We start from the raw sequence: 17,413 nt of genomic DNA on the forward strand, positions 1-17,413 counted from the left end.
GAACTCGTTTTCCATTTGCATGATTTATTGTTTTTCTCTTTCTACCAAAAACTGTCTGAAAAGTTTTCAGTCTGGTGTTTTGGTATTTTTGAAGAACAATGTTGTTTAAAAAAACTTCATAATTCATTTAATTTGTTGTTTTGTTTATTTTGGATATTTAAAATGTCTTCCTGTTCCAGTGTTAAATGTTTATAAGAATTTAATCTTTATTAATCTTTGAGAATCCTTGCATTATTATTAACATTATAAAACCTGAAAATAGTCTCAAAACAACATTATTGTTTATTTTAATAACGTCAGGGACAATTTATCGTCCAGAAATATCTGTTTCTATGACAGACTTACACCGGGCCTGATTCTGCAAAGTATCAGTCATAAAAAAAACTTTTAGGACTATTTTTGCTAGACTTTACTCTTTTCTACCCACTGAAACATTTTATTTATTTGAAATTCACCAGACACACACCTGCAGTTTCTGTTAGTTTCATGTTGAAAGAAACTGATGTGAATTTAATTTCTTTCGTCTGATTTTGTCATTTTGTAATTTAAGTTTTATACACAAATTATTTAAATTTTCGTTTCTAAAGCATCAAAATTTCCTCGTAACTATATTTTAGTCCTTATGAACAATCTAATATTAATATTAGATTGTTTTGATCAGTTACTCAGTACTTGAGTAGCTTTTATACCAAATACTTTTTACTTTTCTCTGTTCTGGTCTGTCACATCAAATCCTTTTATATTATCATATAGCATAAATATATACGTTTGCAAAGTGTAAATAAATATTTGAACAGAACAAAGCTAATTGCACTGTAAGTATTTATTAGGAATGCATTTAGCCATATTACATTGATTTAGCATAGCACAACTGTTTTAATGTCAGTTATATCAAATGAGTTAAAATAAAACAGAAAAACCAGCTTATTTACACTTTAACAAAGAACCATAACTTTATATTTCAATGAAAAACTAAACATTCATGTCAGCCTGGAAACCACAGAAGCATTAAAATCCACGGAAATGATTTTATATTGGTCAGTTTAACATGTTTCAGCCAAAAGAACAAAACCATAAAAAAAGAAAAATAACTTCAAGAAAAATAATAATCTGACAAACCTGGAGAACTTTTACCAAGGATTTGACACGTAAAATGAAATTATATGAAAATCTGGGTTGATATTGTTACCCCACATTATTAATATGTAGCAACATTATGCAGATAAAATGCATCCCAAAACACAAATGGTTATAAAACAGAAATAAAGATGGTTTAATGTCAACCCTTTTTATTTATCAGATTGATATGCAGAATAAATATTATATGTAAACAGTGGAAACCATCTTAGCAGCAGCTGAAGTCTAAAGACTTCCCTATTACCGCAATTTGGTCTTCAGCCAATCAGCACCAAGGACAAGAAATGCCGCTCCTGGATTGGCTGCTGCTGAAAAAGCAGCCAATAGCTAGTCAAGTACCGACGAGTGGAAGTATTTCAGCTTTTAGACCTGATTGGCTAAAAAATGAGAAAACAGGCAAATATTCAGAATAATTTACACAATTCTAAAAAAAAAAATAATGTGAAAAATATCAGCAGATTTTTCTATAGAAAAGAGAATAAAAACATATAATCTAGATTCAACAAATCTAGATTTGAATAAACTGTTGATTTCAACACATCAGATGTCATTTCAGTTTTAGATATTAAAAATATGAGACTTTTCAAGCTCAGAAATTCCTTTTGTTCTTTTTTCTTCAGAAAGTTTCTGAGTTTAATCTAATAAATTCAAAGTTCTTTACCAAAATTTTACTTTTCAAGCTCAGAAATTTTAAAGATTTTTCCAGAAAATGTTGGAGTTTTTTCTTGCAGATTTTTTACTTTTTAAATGTTCTTCCTTTTTGTAAATATCATTTCTTTCCTGCAGAAGCTGAACTTTCCTCCCCTCTCTGGTCCACAGAGGCAGAAACTGGTCTTGTTATCATTTTCAGTGTTTTCTCCTTCTTGATGCTGAAAAATGGAAACAGTTTCTCGGTGAAGCAGTGGCTGAAGGTGTGGATGTGGCCGCCAGTATCGGCATCTGAGAACGACAGCTTCCCCCTCTCACAGTCCAGATGGACTCGGATCCTCCGGGGCGGCTTGACCACCAGAATCGAACTCCTCGCTGGAGGGAAGAAGGCCAGAAAGGCGCCGTCCAAACCGATCCTCCACGACCCCGACCCGACGGACCCCTTCCTGTCCGCGGACTCCGCCGCCACGCCCACCTCCCAGCCGCCGCCTTCTCCGACCTCGACCTCCCAGCTGTGCGACCCGGAAGTGAACCCTTCCGAGCCCAGCACGGCGCGGCAGCGGCCGAACCGCTCCGGGTTGTCTGGCAGCTTGACCCGCTCTCCGTGCGCCGCGGCGCTCAGGTCGTCGGCCGGGGTCAGCTCGGGGTGAGCTGTGTTTGGGTCCAGAACCACAGCGGAGAAGCAGACGGCCGGCTTCATCTGGATCCAGATGTTGAAGCTCAGGTTGCCCAGATGTTTCGCCACGTCCAGGAGCGCGCCGGCGGACGGCGCCGGGTCTTCCTGCAGGCGGCGCTGTTCCGCTGTGGTTAAGGCAGCTTTGTAGGAGCGCAGGAAGGAAGCGCTGTCAGCCTTCAGCTGCTTCTCCGTCTCTCTGATTGTGTTGGACAAATCTGAGATGATCCTGCTGAGGGCTTCAGATTCCTCCCTCATCGCTTTGCTTTTCTCCCGCTCGTCCTCCTTCAGCGCAGCGATGCGGGCCTCCTCTTCCTGCTGCAGAAGCTGCTGAAACTTCTTGAACTGATCCCGGATCTGCTTCTCCGTGTTTCTGTTCTGGCTCTTGATGTGTTTGGCGTTTTGGTCGCAGCTCCCCTTCGCCTCTTCGAAGAGCTTCAGCTTTTCCCGCAGAGCCGTGAGGGACTCGCGGACCTCCTCCCGGCGCTCGTCCGCCGCCTCGTCGATGGGTCTAAACCTGTGGTTGCTGTGAGCTTTGGAGTCCCTGCAGACGACGCAGACGGACTGCTGGTGGTCCAGGCAGAACAGCTTTAGCTTCTCGTTGTGCTGGCTGCAGATTCCCGGCTCCATTCCTGCAGAAAGCTTCGTTTTTTCCGCTAAACACAGATTCCTCAAAGCCAAGCTGATGGGCGGGTCACTCAGAGGCCTTTCCTTGCAGACCGGACACTCGTTTATTTGCTTTACCTTCCACCAGGACCGAACGCAGGCTTGACAGAAGCTGTGGCTGCACGACAGAACCACAGGATCCGTGAAGATTTCGTGGCAGATGGGGCAGCAAAGATTCTTCTCAGAGCTGGAAGCCATTTCCTGTCTGCTAGAAGCTGCAAACAGATCAAACAGAAAGTCAAATCAGGAAGTTTTTCTGCTGCTAAACATTTCCTGCCCTGACTTACCGCGTCTCTCCGTCTGTTCTGAGGTTAATTTAAAGATGAATCTGTTTCAGGCAGCAGAGAAAACAGTAGGCACCTCTAATCTCTTGTTTGAGATTAGAGGTGGAGTCGCTCCAGGTTTTTATTTTCACTTTCTTTTTCTTCTTCTTCTTGCCCTTTTTATGGCGATTGGCAAACAACTTTCCGGTCTGTTATCACCACCTGAGGCAGAAGTACACTGTAAACTGTAACATTGCATTTAATTGAAAAATATGAGTCAACAAGACTTGTAACACTTAATCTTTACGGTAGATGGAAAACAGGTTTACTTAAATCCATGTAAACGAATCAATTACTGCAACTTATTAAAACAAGTGAATTTATAATATTTAATGACTGCAAACCCAAATAACTTGATTAATTCTGTTTAGTTGCACATAAACTAAATAGCAAAAACATATTTTTTTTTCTCCATGGTAAACAATAATCTTAAACTGATCTAAAGTGTTATTCTCAACAAATTTCTATTTTAAAGAAACTTGGTGTCATCAGAGCATACTTTATTTTTCGACACCGAAATCATCATGTAAATATTCAATTTCACATATTTCCTAGAAAAAGAAATTTTCTGAGCTCATGAAGTTAAAATTTTTTGACGTTTTCAACTTTATAAGCTCAGAAAATGTAAAGTTTTTAAATGTAAAAAATTGTATGAAAATTTCAGATTTTTCTTTTTACCACAAAGATCAGACATTTTAAACTCTGAAATTAATCTCAGAAATTTGAATTTTTTGACAGAAATTTACTTTTTTTATCTTTACTGCCCCTCAGTAAAATCAAGTGTGTAGTAAAAAGAAGTGAGATGTTTTGTGTCACCCATAGATCTATTCTAACCTGTTGAAGGACAATAGATGGTTTCTAACCTCGTCTCACTGATTTTAACATTTAAACCTACAACAGTGTTTTTTGCAGAACTCGTTTCTATTGGAGAATTGTGAGGCGAATAAACTCTCAAATATATAGATAAACATAACAAACCACAGAGACGAGTTCTTACTGCCAGCCACGACGGGTCGGGAGATTTATTCACATTCTACCACGGATAAACATCACAAACATTGTTTCTCAAATCTCAAAATCAAAGTCCCCAAAATCTCTCCGTTCTTTGTCTACAGACATTCTTATAGCTTCCAATGACGTCGGTCAAGATTCTGGCTGCCCATTGACTGAGTGTGTGTTGGAGCTTCCACGAATTTCTGACTGAACTCTCATCTAAACATCTGCTCCATCTCAGAACTGAAAAACAAGTCAATTAATAATAGTTGTTGTTCTTATCTATCTAAACAGCGTACTTTCCAACCCGAGTTTTGGTCCAACATTTTGTACTTTCCAGATAAAATCGGGTCAGATCGACCTTTCAGGCGCCAGAAATCGTTTCCCTTAAAAACAACGCTTTAACGTATTCATGCTCCAACGTTTCCCACTTCAGTATATTTTTACTTTCAGTTTCAGGTCTGTGATCAATGAGCTGCCGCTCAGCGGAGACGGATTATCTCGTTGTGTCAACACCTCTTTCATGGGAGGGAAACGGAGGCAAACGGCGAGTTCAGACCTGCAGGTGGAAAAATCCAATGTTTTAGTTTCAGGGAAGAACGCGGAAGGAGTCAGGCGTGTTTTAGAAAGTGTGGACACGTTTTTCCTTAAGCCATGTTTCTAAAGAGCTGAATAAAACAGATCTCTTTGTGTTTGGATGAGGTGCTGTTGCACATTAAGTTCCCCCGTCCTCCAGTCTTTTAATTTCTGCGTTTTTTTAGTTGCAGTGAAATGTTTTGGTTCATTAAAAGGCCGTAAATCGACTGAAGTCTGAGGGGGAAAGTATTTATGATTGTAGCCTTTAAGTCAGATCTGCTCTGCAGAATGGCTTCAGTTCAGCAGCAATGGAAAGTTTACTGCACAAAAAAGTTCAACTACAAACTGACGAACTCCAGACTTTAACTAAGCCACTCCAGAACTTTAGCTTTTTTTTCTTACTTGCTAAAATGTATTTATTTATTGTGATAATATATATTAAAACTGAGAATGCAGCAGCTAATAAACTAAGCAATTTCCCTTTGGAGATCAATATTGCTGGGTTTCAGACGTGACCCGGATAACGTGTGAAATTCAGATGGGGGTCTGGAAGTGGATTTCAAAACAGCAACATTTGAAAGACAAAAATAACGTTTATGTTTCTCTCTATTAGAACAACATTACAGACATTTTGATGCTGGATCAACAGAAATAAATGGCCGGCGTTTACTTCCTGCCCTCCATCTGCACTGGATGACGTCGGTGCTGCATCGTCTGAAACCCAGCAGTTCTGTTTTATTTTATTCTTACATGATTAATTCATCGAGTATAAATGAACACGGCTTTAGGCTGTTATTCTGCAGTAATCATTTGCGGCTTCCTTCAGGTATTTTTAGACCAACTCGAATATAAAGTTTATTTCTCCAGAGAACAAAAGACCTGAGTGAATCAGGGTTGTTGGTTCAAACCCCTGAGGTGCTTGGCTTTATTCCCAGTTTTTACAGTATAATTACAACACCTGTAACGTTTTTATGTGTTTTTCTCCAGATGTTTGCCAAGGCTGCAGTTCTGGACAAGCAGTGGGATTTCTCTGGATTAAAGAGTTTTCTTTAGGTTTATTTTCATCATAACTGAGGTTTGCACATTAAATTATGAGATTATCTTTCCACTTACAGAGGAAGCTGAACTATGACATATATTTGATACTTTTAAGTGTTTGTTTTTTAAATTTTTCTTTAACTGTAGTTTTTAATAAATCACCTCCATTTGTTTTGTTTCTTGCAGCTGTTTTTTTTTTTTCATTTTCAGACTTTCAACCTGATTATGACCCAGAAATGTGAATACCTTTTTCTATTCTTCTATGGAGAGAGGAAAGTGCCAAATTACAATAAACAACATGTAACATAATTATTGAAAAGTGTCATTAATTTATTGAAAAATGAAATATAAAAATTTATCAAGTATGTAATTAATTCTGTGTTCCTTAGTTAAATGTATTTTTTCTTTAAAAACTAGATATAATTATCTCTTGATATAATAAAATACTGACCAGAGTCGTAGGGAACCTGGAACAAGTTGTACTTTGTGACCCGGCCAGACAAAACGAACCACACCCTCATTCTTCTTCTCATGTGCAACAACAAGATTCTGTCTTCAGGAACCGGTTTGCTGATTTTGTTCTTTTTTTTAATTATAGTTTTGGCATTAAATTAGCATCTGTGTGTTTTACAAGGTTTTACTGCATGGAGCTAAAATAAACACCCTGAAAGCAGGTCTAGTTAAAGTAATTTGGAAAACAGTGTAATTCATAGGAACTCTTATATTTATGCTCTATTTTGTTTCCAAAGCATCATTTTATCCCTCAGATTGTTTTTTAAATCCTTCATCACTTCTAGAGTCAAACTGATCCTTCACAAGAAGTTAATAAAGTTAATAAACATATTATTTGCTCTGACGTTCCTGCTTGGCTTTCGACCAATCAGCCGGTTTTCACTCTGAACATTGTTTTGGTTGTAACTCAACTCCCTTCATACAGGACTCTTCAACATCTGCCGCAGTCGTCCTCATCTGGGTTTATCACAACTTCATTTTTATTCATCTTTGGATTTGAGCAGCAGCAGATTCTGCAGGTGAGGAACAAATTTCCTGCTTTTTGTTTTTCCTTTCAGCCCTAAAAGCCCTGGAGGCTTTTCAAACGTTGGGACAATGAAACAACCGACCTCCTTTGGTTCTCTGGAAGAAAACCGGCTGATTCCTTTCAAATGACTAAAGACAAACTTCTGTTTCCCTTATTTTACTTATTATATTTAATTTAGCAGAAGCCAAAGCAACAAAATGCTTTTCTCCTACAGTAACCTGAAACCAAAATGTATTTATTCAAAGATAAAGTGACCCTGAACATCTAAAACATTTAAAATGTTGTTGGTTATTAAAGAACTGTAGCTTATTTTAATAATTGTTTTATAAAAGCTGCAATAGAAATGTTTTATTAATCTTTTCACCACATATGCTAAAGACTAAACCTCTTAATGTCAGCAAGCAGCAGGAAATTAACATTTTTATGGTTAATTTATTATTATAAACGGATACTTGAGTAAACTATCAAATATATTAAAATGAGTTTTTAAAAGTTGCATTTTACATGTCATGTTTACTTACATGTCAATAAGGTTCTAGTACTTTAAAGTCACTTTCCTTCCTGAAATGACAGAAATGAAACTCCTCAAAAATATTACGTTACTTGTTATTTAAATTCTGCCGTCATGAAGACTGAAAGGTTTCCAGCTTCAGTACAAACACGCTTGGCTCAGATAGATCTGAGTGTTTTTGTAATAATTTGCAGCTGCTGGCCGTAAATAAAAAGGATCAGAGGCCCTGAAATCCGACTCTTTGTGTGTAAAACGGTTTTTATACGTCGTTTAGTCTGAGTGGATTTCTTAAATGATGCTGAAAATCAGCATCATTTAAGAAATCGATCATCTAATCTGAGGTTAGAAGGTCATTTATTCCACCTGTTTGGACTATTTAATCCCATCACTTAAGTATTTCAGTTTTCTCAAAACTTTCCATTTGTAATCTACAAACAGCAGCAGAGACACTAAACATGTTTTCCTGTGGAGGAAATAACAGGAAATGCTGTTTCCTGAGTCTCCATGCTTCTTCACATACAGGAAACTTTGGGATCAACGACCCAAATCGCTTCAGCTCTTTATGTAAAGTGGAAAGTTCCTCTAAATCTGATTTGAGAGCATCAGACTTTTTGTCTTTTTTTGAAGCAATACATGCGCTTACCAGAAAAACTGCTGCTGTTCTAAGTTCCTGCCTTTGAAAGGTGCGCTACACAACAGGATTTTCTCTAATTTAACCTCACAGTTTTTCAGATTGGCGTTTCATTAGTTTTATTTTATGTGACATGTTTGCTGTTTTATGTCTTATTGGTGGTTTTGTAAATAAAGTTTATTTAGCTACATTTTTGCGCTAAAGATACATTTTTATGAGCGTCCACTAAAGAAAAATATGTTTAGCTTGTATTCAATAATAGAGTTCTATAAAAGCATATATTGTCAAGGCTTATGTAAGTATAATTTAGGTATTTCTATCACAGATACTGAATTACATTTTTTATAACCAATATTTTATATTTTTAAAATAAAATGTTTTTTCAATAAAATTATATTCATAAAATATTATTTTTAAATTGTACACAAAAGTAAAATTTAAAATGTGCTTTGTATGCACCGACATTTCCAACATTTTGGAATTAAATTTTATCTGCAAATTTTACCTTCGGGCTTCGCAGGAGTTCAGGACCAGAACATGGAAGAATAAAATCTGCATGTTCTTGACGTTACCTCTAAAAGTGTTTATAGCTGCCAATTGTAAGAGTTAAGATGTACCTCAGCATGCGCTACAGCAGAAGCTAACATCTAGCCTTACTTAGCTCTACTAAACTCAAGACTTTACTGATGTTCCACTCATATCCTTTAACACAATACATTATTTAAAAACAAGCTGCCCATCACCTGCGTACCACTTCCTGTCGTCTTTGTCGTTTCCATCAGTAGTAACATCCGATTGTTGATCACTTGACTAGTTTGATGACTTTTATAAAATACAATTGAAATAAGTTTTCTCCAAATGTTGTAAAATGTTTTCATTAGGATGATTTATTTTTGTAACTCCAATTTGTGCAACGATAAGAACGCAGCTGGTGTCTGGATTTAATCATATTTTGATTATTTATTGAACAATAAGTGGAGAAAATTGTAAAAGCAACAATAAAAATGAGTAAAAGATGTAATGAAAGGATATAAAATTTAAATGGCAGAGAGAAAACGGTGTTATTAGATCTCTCAGGCCTTTTCTGGTTGTTTTGTTTATGTTATGAAATATCTGCCCCCAAGATTCAGCAGACAGAAAGTGTCAGACATTCAGGAGTGATGAAAAGCAACCAGAGACCCTTCAGGCTCCTCTGCCTCGCTTGTTGGGTTTGTCCAAATGCAGGAAGTCGGTTGCATAATCGACATTGAGACATTAGTGAAGCTGGAGGAAATTTCCATCCATTTCTGCTGCTTCTCCCCAACTCAAAAGTTTCCATCAGGAGGCCTTTTATGTTCAGTCTAATCAGGCAGGTTAGTATTGATTCCCTTCAAATTATCCTAAAGATGTGTTGAAATCTAATCTCTCCAGAACTTGAAACAGCAGGTTTATCTGAAATCCTTCATGTTTTACAGCGATGTCAAGCAGGATATCTAAAAGCTCTTCAGGAGTTTCCGAGATAAAACTAGTTGAGACAAAACCGACATGCAACACAACAGTTTGAGCCGATCTTAGAGAAAAGAGCGTCTGCTTGTTTTCTGCTGCAGCATCGCAGCTAAAACCTGCTGAACCACTTCCAGATGCAGAAATACAGAGAATTAGTGTGTCACAAAAGCAAACAAACCGAGTCAGAGAACAGAACCTCCACCCTGCTGCTGCTCTGAGGACAGATTAACTGCTGCGCCTCAGTCGTTATGAGTTTCTGTGTCACTGAGGCAGATCATTCTGCAGATTCTGGTTTTGTTTGTGTCACGCCACCCTCATGTAAAGAGCACTTCCTGAACTGGAGGAAACTCGGTTCTGAAACCAGAAACATGAACCGTCAGAACATCTAGAACTAGTGCTAGAATCCAGCGGCTGACTCTTCAGAACTGATGCTTAAGTTGAGTTTCCTCCATCAGATCAAACCCGGAGCAGAAATACCAGATAACTGAGGACTCGGAGTCTTCTGACCCAAAGTAAGACTCTTTATTGGACTGTGGTGGTTCTGGTGAAACTCACGGATCGAAGATGCTTCACTCCTCTCTCCTCCAAACCTTGCCTCAGATTTAACATTTAATATTAATTATTAAGTCATAATTATGAACAAAACCTTGTATGTAAAGCTGCAGTATGTGCCTTTTTTATTTAATATATATACAGTATATATATATATTTTATGTATTTACAGTCATAAACAGTCTCCATGTCATGACAGTATAAGATCGTCTGAAAAACTGATAGATGGGTATTACTGCCATGTGAAGAAAAACAACCAATCACAGGAAGGAGGCGGGTCTTCTTAGCGCTGTCAATCAACGTCATGAAAACCATCCATGGGCTTCAGTGGCTAACTAGCATTAGCAATCATTTTCTACTCACATGGAGAAGAGGATGGGGGGTAAAGTGGCAATAAAATGTGCATGATTGACAGCACTAAGCCCCGCCTCCTGGCTCCTATTGTTTCTAGTTAGCAATGTAATAAATAATTCATTATTCTAATGAATTTTCTAATAATTTAGTAGAATAAATGAATAATTTTAAGTTATTAATATTTGTTATTTGTTTTGTTGATTCTGATTTGTTGTTTTTAAATCTGTTTTGTTCTATTTTTTTTGTTACTGCACTCTTCAAACCTTATAATAATCACTTTTGACAGATAAAATCAAACTAGTCTTTTTCACTTTATTAAATGTAAACATTTATAATGTTCTTGATTCAGATGGAAATCTGATCAACATGAACATGAAAAACGATGAGATAAAATCTGCAGCTAAAAGCAAACCCGTTTTTTATTTGTTTTTTGTACCACACACCTTGTTTTACCTCTGGGGCAATTGATAGTTAAATGTGTCACTTTTTATTTTGTCTGCTGTTGAACAAATAACTGCAACCTTCACATGTGTTCAGACATGATGAAGCTCGTTAAGATGCTAAAAATGGCTTCTGCTGTGAACTCTCAGCCAACATGAAAATCGCAGCCAACATTCAGAAGTTTGGACGGATTAAAGTGTCGGATCCAGATGTTGTGAACATCCTGGTAAAGGTAAAAACTCACCCTTCTTAGGGTAAACAAACATACGGTGCTCTGCAAACACACAAAGTATTACCAATGATTTCTGGTCTAGTTTCCGGTGCAGAAATGTTTTTACGGTTGAATTACAAGAAAACGTTTCAGCCAGAAATAGGAGCTTGTTTCAAGCCAGTTTTTTCTTAAAGTTGTTGAAAAAGTTCTCGTTCCTTTGGCAAGACATTTTTTCCATCTTGTAAGTGAAATGATCTGCCAATGAGACGAGTACTTACTCATCAATTTCAAGGAATTACTGACTTAAAACAAGCTCCTTTATCTTGCTGAAAAGCTACTTGTAAGTCCGTTTTGCCTTATTTTAAGATATTTGATTTAAAACTGTTAGTCCTAACTTGTGGCCTGATGTATCAAACTGCTGTGATGTTCAGATTATTTCCCATTATGACATCAGTGTGATCCTGGAGGTCATCGACGCCAGCGGGAAGTCGGTGGAGACGCTGGTGCAAGCGCTCAACAAGTTAGTAAAAGTTACCAAAATCATCAACAGCTCAATAAACTGATATCCACAGAAGCACTTCAGCTCAAATCACCTTTCTCTAAAATAAACGTCATCTTTATGATTTTGATTCATTTTAATTGTTTTCAGAAGATACAACAAAAAAAAAAAAAACAGCAATGAATTTTAAAAACAGTAACAAACTTAAGTTAATGTTCACAGTTTTGTTTTTATATTTTATGATTTTATTTGTATTGAGATTGTACTGTTTAAATCAAGGCTGAAGAAGAAAACATGACTTTGAGGTTAATTGGTGTCTCTAAAAACGTTTAAGCGCCAAGTTATAAACATATTTGATATTGAGACTCAATCAGCTTCATCCACCGCTTTTCAGAGCCAACAAGAAACATCACTACACTTTGAAAATCAGCTCTCGATTGGGCCGGACGCGCTATAAGGAGCAGTTCATGTTCCTGTACAGGTGACAGTTCATTCATTCACTCACTCATTCGTTCGTTATGAAGTGCTCTATGAATGAAGTCGTATTGAATGCGCATGCAGGGACGACCTGGTTGACCTTGTGGGATCGTACCAGTTCGATGATGAGAAGACCGAATGCCTGGACGTCTTCGCCAGGGATCCGTACATCCTTCGGTTCAGGTGTCTGAACACAGGTGAGCCATGACTTGTGGTCAGATTGATGCCTTCATCTCTCCTGAGATGTAAAACCAGATTTCTGTCCGATTCTCCTCGCAGTTCTGAAAGATCTGGTGATGATCCCAGTTCACACCCAAACCGAGGACTCGGAGAACGAGCTGGACGAACTCTACGACCTCTTCATTCACGTGAAGAAGAAGTGGAGGACTGACATAAGACTTCAACCAAACCAAAACATTAAAGACTCATACTGTAATATTTAAAACTCCAGAACCGGAGAGTTCACGTTCTTTTCCCCACGGCTGTAAACTGGGAACAAAACCTCAGATCTGTCACTAAAAGTAGATCAAATTAAAACAAACTGGTGACACTGGTTAAGGTTTCCTGATTCTCTGCTGCAGAACGATCCTGGGGGACTTCAACGCCGACGGCTCGTATGTTTCAAAGAAGGAGATGAAAACCATCCGAATCCGCAGCAACACGAACTTCCACTGGCTGATCGGAGACGATGTGGACACAACGGCGAGCACCAAAAACACCAACACATACGACAGGTAGAAACCGAACGCCCAGCTCCTCCCAATGAACGTTTAAAGCAACTATAACTCAAAACTCTTCAACATTTAACAAAAGGGTATTAAATAACCAGAACTGTGACTGCGACTCCCTGCTTCAATTCTTCTTCTCCTCTTTCAGGATCGTTGTTTACGGAGACGACATGCTTCAGGCTGTTGTTCCAAAATCTGCTAAAACCTTCAACTTCCAGAAAGCTTACAAGCTCTCCGAAGAGCAGGTTTGTTCTTATTATCACATGTTGAAACGTTGCTTCTGAAAATATTTCAATTATGAAAAATTATTTATGACCATGATCAGACAAATTACACAGTGTGGGTTTCCAGTCATACCTTAGCAACGAGAAAACATTGAGTTAAGTCATAATTAATGAAAAAGAGTTTTGAATTGTGACTCCACTGTTGTGTTTTTGTGACTCATGGTTCGTTCTGTTCTGTTATTTCATACAATTAACAGCTAAATTACCATAATTACAGGCACATGGAGATAAAATTGTCTATAACTGCACGTTTCACCTTGATATTTGTCTTTTTTACCCATAACTGGAGACGGCCCAGAAGATGCAATAATCTTAAAGTTTAATTATTTCCAGGCTCTGAAAGTGAGTGACCATTATCCAGTGGAGGTGGAGCTGAAGTCTATGGTTGAAATAACAGATGAAGGCGATGGTAAGTTGAATAATAATAAAAATAATGATAAGGGTATTTTTTAGTTCTATAGCTAACGGTGTTTTACTAACTATAAATCTTCAAAGTCCAGAGAAATAAACATAGTTTCAATTTACGGAGGATTTTTCTATTTCTTTGGGCTTTGAAAATTTACAGCTTGAAATCCTTTTTTTAAAGCTGACCTCTTGTCATCCACAATCTTGTCTTCTCGATGTGACTTCATAAGGAGTGATGGGGGGGTTGAAGTCCACCCCAAAGGGAGGTTAGCTAACTGCTGCAATCAAACAAGCTAACTCATACTAGCAATACAAACCGATAATTAATTTCTTCATATTTATGCACAGTAAAAACAGTGACACAAACCCTCAAAAGTGCAGACAAACAGGAAGTCACTCCAACTTTCAGTGCGTTCGGCAGCCATATTGGATTATGAAGACGATGTTGCTCTGCTTGCTCTGACTTTCCAATGTGACTCCAATCTTGACTATGATTTTAGTCAAGATTCCAGTTAATTTTTCCAACTTTAAGTCTCAAAATTTGAGCTGGAAAAGAACAATAAAGCCAGATTGGCAAGCAGCTTGAAGTGGGGGTGAACTCTTTTCCTTTGGCTTCATTTAGATAAACAAATATATAGTTATGTAGTTATGGCTGCATGACATAACTACATACACAAAAGTCCCAGGTTATCATTAAAAACATTTTTGCCTGGCCATATCATCTGCATAATTAGAGTCCAGTGTGTGCATTTATATCAGATTTAAGTTTCCAATCTTTGTACATTTTTAATTTTTATGAGACTATTACATTTAAAAATTATGAAAAATAAACAACAGTGGAGGAAAGAAATAGAGTTTTAAAATAATTTTTGTGGAAATCTCAAAGCTTGGCTTCTGTCTTAGGTAATGCTGGTGGCTGCTTTGTTTGGTTTTGCTGGAAGACAGGAACTAAAAGTGCAATTATCTTTCAAACATCAGCTTCACTTACCTGCATGGAGCTTCCCTTTTGATTACATGACATATCTGCTTCCTCTGCAGGCCTGAAAGACAAGCTGGGCGGGATGCAGTCTGATGAAGATGAGGATCTAACAGAGCTGAAGAGAGGAAATCTGCTCCTGGAAAGAGAGAAGCTCAACCTGGAGATCCAGATCCTCTGAATGAAAGTCGCCAGGATGACCAACGGAGCTACAATTTAACCTGAAGAGGCAAGAGTTCAGCCTCACTTCACACCTACTCAACAATCTGCCAATTTCCAGGTCTGAAGTTGGAAAAACCAACGAGATTAATCTGAAACACAGCCAACATGACCGTAAGCTGCAGTAATACTGGTTAGCTGTTAGCGTGTACGGCTACAGGAGCCAGTTTCACAAGGCTGGTCTCTGCCTGACTCCTGGAAAAACTGATCCAGATCAACCAGAACCAGTTTTCTACCTTGATCTGGGCCTGATTTGACAACACTGCAAAACCACAAAATCTTACCAACTCTTTTAGTTTCTAGTGCAAATATCTTAGGAAACTTGAAATAAAAGAAAACCAAGTAACTTTTCAGCAAGATGTAGAATCATGTTTCCTTAATATTGATGAAAAAGTTCAAGTTCTTTTGGTAAAGCATTTTTCCTATATAATAGAACTTTTTCATCCATATTAAGGGATTATTAAGTTACTTTTCTTGCTGGAAAGCAATTTGTAAGTTAGTTTTGTCTTATTTCAAGTGAACTAAGATATCTGCACTAGAAAATGAATCAAAATACTTGTTGAGATTTAATGTTTTTGCAGTGAAGCAAACAGAAAAAATATAAACATTTTTACATTCTCCAGAGCAGAAGATGTGATCCAATCCTCTTTGAATACCCTTGACATTCTGATATCAGATAATTTTTCAAGTACAAGGCCTTGTTTACATCAGATTTCATTTTGTCTTTGTCCGATCAGCAGCTGCTCTGTCAGCCATTGATGGTATGTTGCAGTCTGCAGTTTTGCATCTATCATCTAGACTTGATCATCCTTGGTGCAGAATACCAACATCTCGCTCTCTATATATCATATGTGAATATAAATTGAATTATGTTTTTATTGTTTTGTTTTTGTTGGGAGTTTTCTGCATCTCAACCATCAGTTTCAGCCTTATTGTCATCAAACTAGCAGCATCACTGTGCGCTGCAGATCGTTTAGACGTGGCACAGTACTCACTAATAATAAGAATAAATAATACATTTTATTTATAAAGTGCTTTTAATGGCACTCGAGACTCATGCTGCAGAATAATAGTTAAAACTCCAATAAGAAGAAAATATTTGTTTCGTAAAATAACGAATTGGAAGAAATTATGCACTGAAAGAAAATCACAATGAGCATCTGATGTTGGATTTTATGAGTTAATTGTTGAATATTCCAAAAGATAAATTATTTATGCTTTTAATGCTCAACATTTAACACAAATGCTTGACATTGTGACAGGTGGTTTTTCTGCGCCCTAAAAACTCCTTTGTTCTACTATCCTATGCGCAATTTGGAGGTATGTGTGCTTCACCATGGCTTTCTTACTTGCTGAGTAAGAGCCATGCTCTGGTTGATTATGTCACTTTTTGTGGGTACAAATAAAGTATTTCCTGCACCACAAAATTGGGCCACCTGGTTCTCAGGTGGCCCAATTTAACCTTTAATTGTTTAACTTGAGAATCTGAAGAGCAGTTTCATGTGTATTTTTTTGACATGTTATTATTGTATCTTGAACTGAAACTACATTCCTGGTTCTGTTAAATTTCTTAACCAGCTATATCTGAACAAAAAGTGGCAGCAGCACCATGCTGTTTTGTTTAACGACTCATTTTTTAAGTTACTGTCAAAATTAAAGGTTGTTTTTTAGATTTTTTAGCACAACTCAATACAGATGCTTTTATTTACTTTTTTCTTCTCACAGAATGAAAACTGTCTTTTGAAATAATAATTTAAATAATTACTAAATTTTCTAAAGGTGATTTTTTTGTAATTAATTTAACTCAATGTTTTTTGTGTTGCTGTTTGTCAATGCGGAGTGTAAACATGTTTTGTACAGGATAATTGTTTTTACCATATTTTATGAATAAACTGATTTACAATAAAAACTGACAAAAGCAACAAACATCACTGGCTGTGTAATTATTGCAAAAATAGTTTTCATCAAGCCGTAACACTCCTCTGGTGAGTAGCTTTAAATCTGTAAAACGGTGGAACGGCAACTGACTTTCCAACAAGAAAATGTCAAAATATCTTCTGGTAAAATTATCAAAATATAAGAATACTGTGAGAAAGTACAAATGAGGCCTCATATTTAAAAGTTTTCCTTCCAAGCAGCTTTACAAGTGTATCAAATTTCATGTCTCTACGATGAAGGGTCCTTTGAAAATTGCTAGGTGGCGCCGTTGAGCCATTTTTTTTTAGATGTTTGCAACAACCTTAAAATACAAAATTTTGAAACTTCCTTGATGTTTCCTTGAAAATTTTAAAGTTTTAAAACGTTTAAGTTTTAAAACTTAAAAGGTTTTAAAACTTTTTTGCTTTAAAACAAAGTTTTAAAACTCGCCCCGAACACAGAGGCTACAACCTGCATGTGGTCTTCAGTTCTTCTCTTTCATGTCTTTATTCTAATAATTATCCAAATTAATCTTCTTTATCATTCTCACTCTTCGTTTTTCTTCGACTTCTTAAATCCTAGAAATTTTTTTAGTCTTTTCCAAATTGTTTTTTTAGGTTTCGTTTGACC

At 37.0% G+C, this 17,413-nt stretch overlaps 2 protein-coding genes across 2 annotated transcripts; one reads left to right on the forward strand and one right to left on the reverse strand.

Annotated features, from left to right (window-relative positions):
- Positions 1–827: 827 nt before the first annotated feature.
- LOC129372699 (nuclear factor 7, ovary-like) lies at positions 828–3,548 on the reverse strand. The gene is made up of 2 exons (XM_055050152.1): positions 3,412–3,548; positions 828–3,339 (listed from the first exon to the last, which is right to left on the reverse strand). Exon 2 carries the CDS (start codon positions 3,320–3,322, stop codon positions 1,907–1,909), a length of 1,416 nt encoding a protein of 471 aa, XP_054906127.1. The 5' UTR covers positions 3,323–3,339; positions 3,412–3,548; the 3' UTR covers positions 828–1,906.
- Positions 3,549–6,903: 3,355 nt separating this feature from the next.
- Positions 6,904–16,755, forward strand: LOC129372729 (deoxyribonuclease-1-like). Its single transcript, XM_055050183.1, has 10 exons — positions 6,904–7,085; positions 11,164–11,299; positions 11,710–11,798; positions 12,172–12,258; positions 12,339–12,451; positions 12,534–12,647; positions 12,832–12,988; positions 13,131–13,227; positions 13,600–13,675; positions 14,710–16,755. The coding sequence occupies exons 2-10, from the start codon at positions 11,222–11,224 to the stop codon at positions 14,826–14,828; spliced, it is 930 nt and encodes a 309-aa protein (XP_054906158.1). The 5' UTR covers positions 6,904–7,085; positions 11,164–11,221; the 3' UTR covers positions 14,829–16,755.
- The last annotated feature ends 658 nt before the right edge of the window (positions 16,756–17,413 follow it).

The sequence above is a fragment of the Poeciliopsis prolifica genome, unplaced genomic scaffold (genome assembly GCF_027474105.1).
Source record: "Poeciliopsis prolifica strain line A6 unplaced genomic scaffold, Auburn_PproV2 SCAFFOLD030, whole genome shotgun sequence".
Classification (NCBI taxonomy): Eukaryota; Metazoa; Chordata; class Actinopteri; order Cyprinodontiformes; family Poeciliidae; genus Poeciliopsis; species Poeciliopsis prolifica.

Excerpts from the sequence above, each read along its gene's own strand:
- LOC129372729 (XM_055050183.1), top strand. The coding sequence starts at position 11,222 with ATGAAAATCGCAGCCAACATTCAGAAGTTTGGACGGATTAAAGTGTCG. Across the intron at positions 12,452-12,533 it reads GTTCAGGTGTCTGAACACAG|TTCTGAAAGATCTGGTGATG; the intron begins GTGAGCCATGAC and ends TTCTCCTCGCAG. Across the intron at positions 13,228-13,599 it reads ACAAGCTCTCCGAAGAGCAG|GCTCTGAAAGTGAGTGACCA; the intron begins GTTTGTTCTTAT and ends AATTATTTCCAG.
- LOC129372699 (XM_055050152.1), bottom strand. The coding sequence starts at position 3,322 with ATGGCTTCCAGCTCTGAGAAGAATCTTTGCTGCCCCATCTGCCACGAA.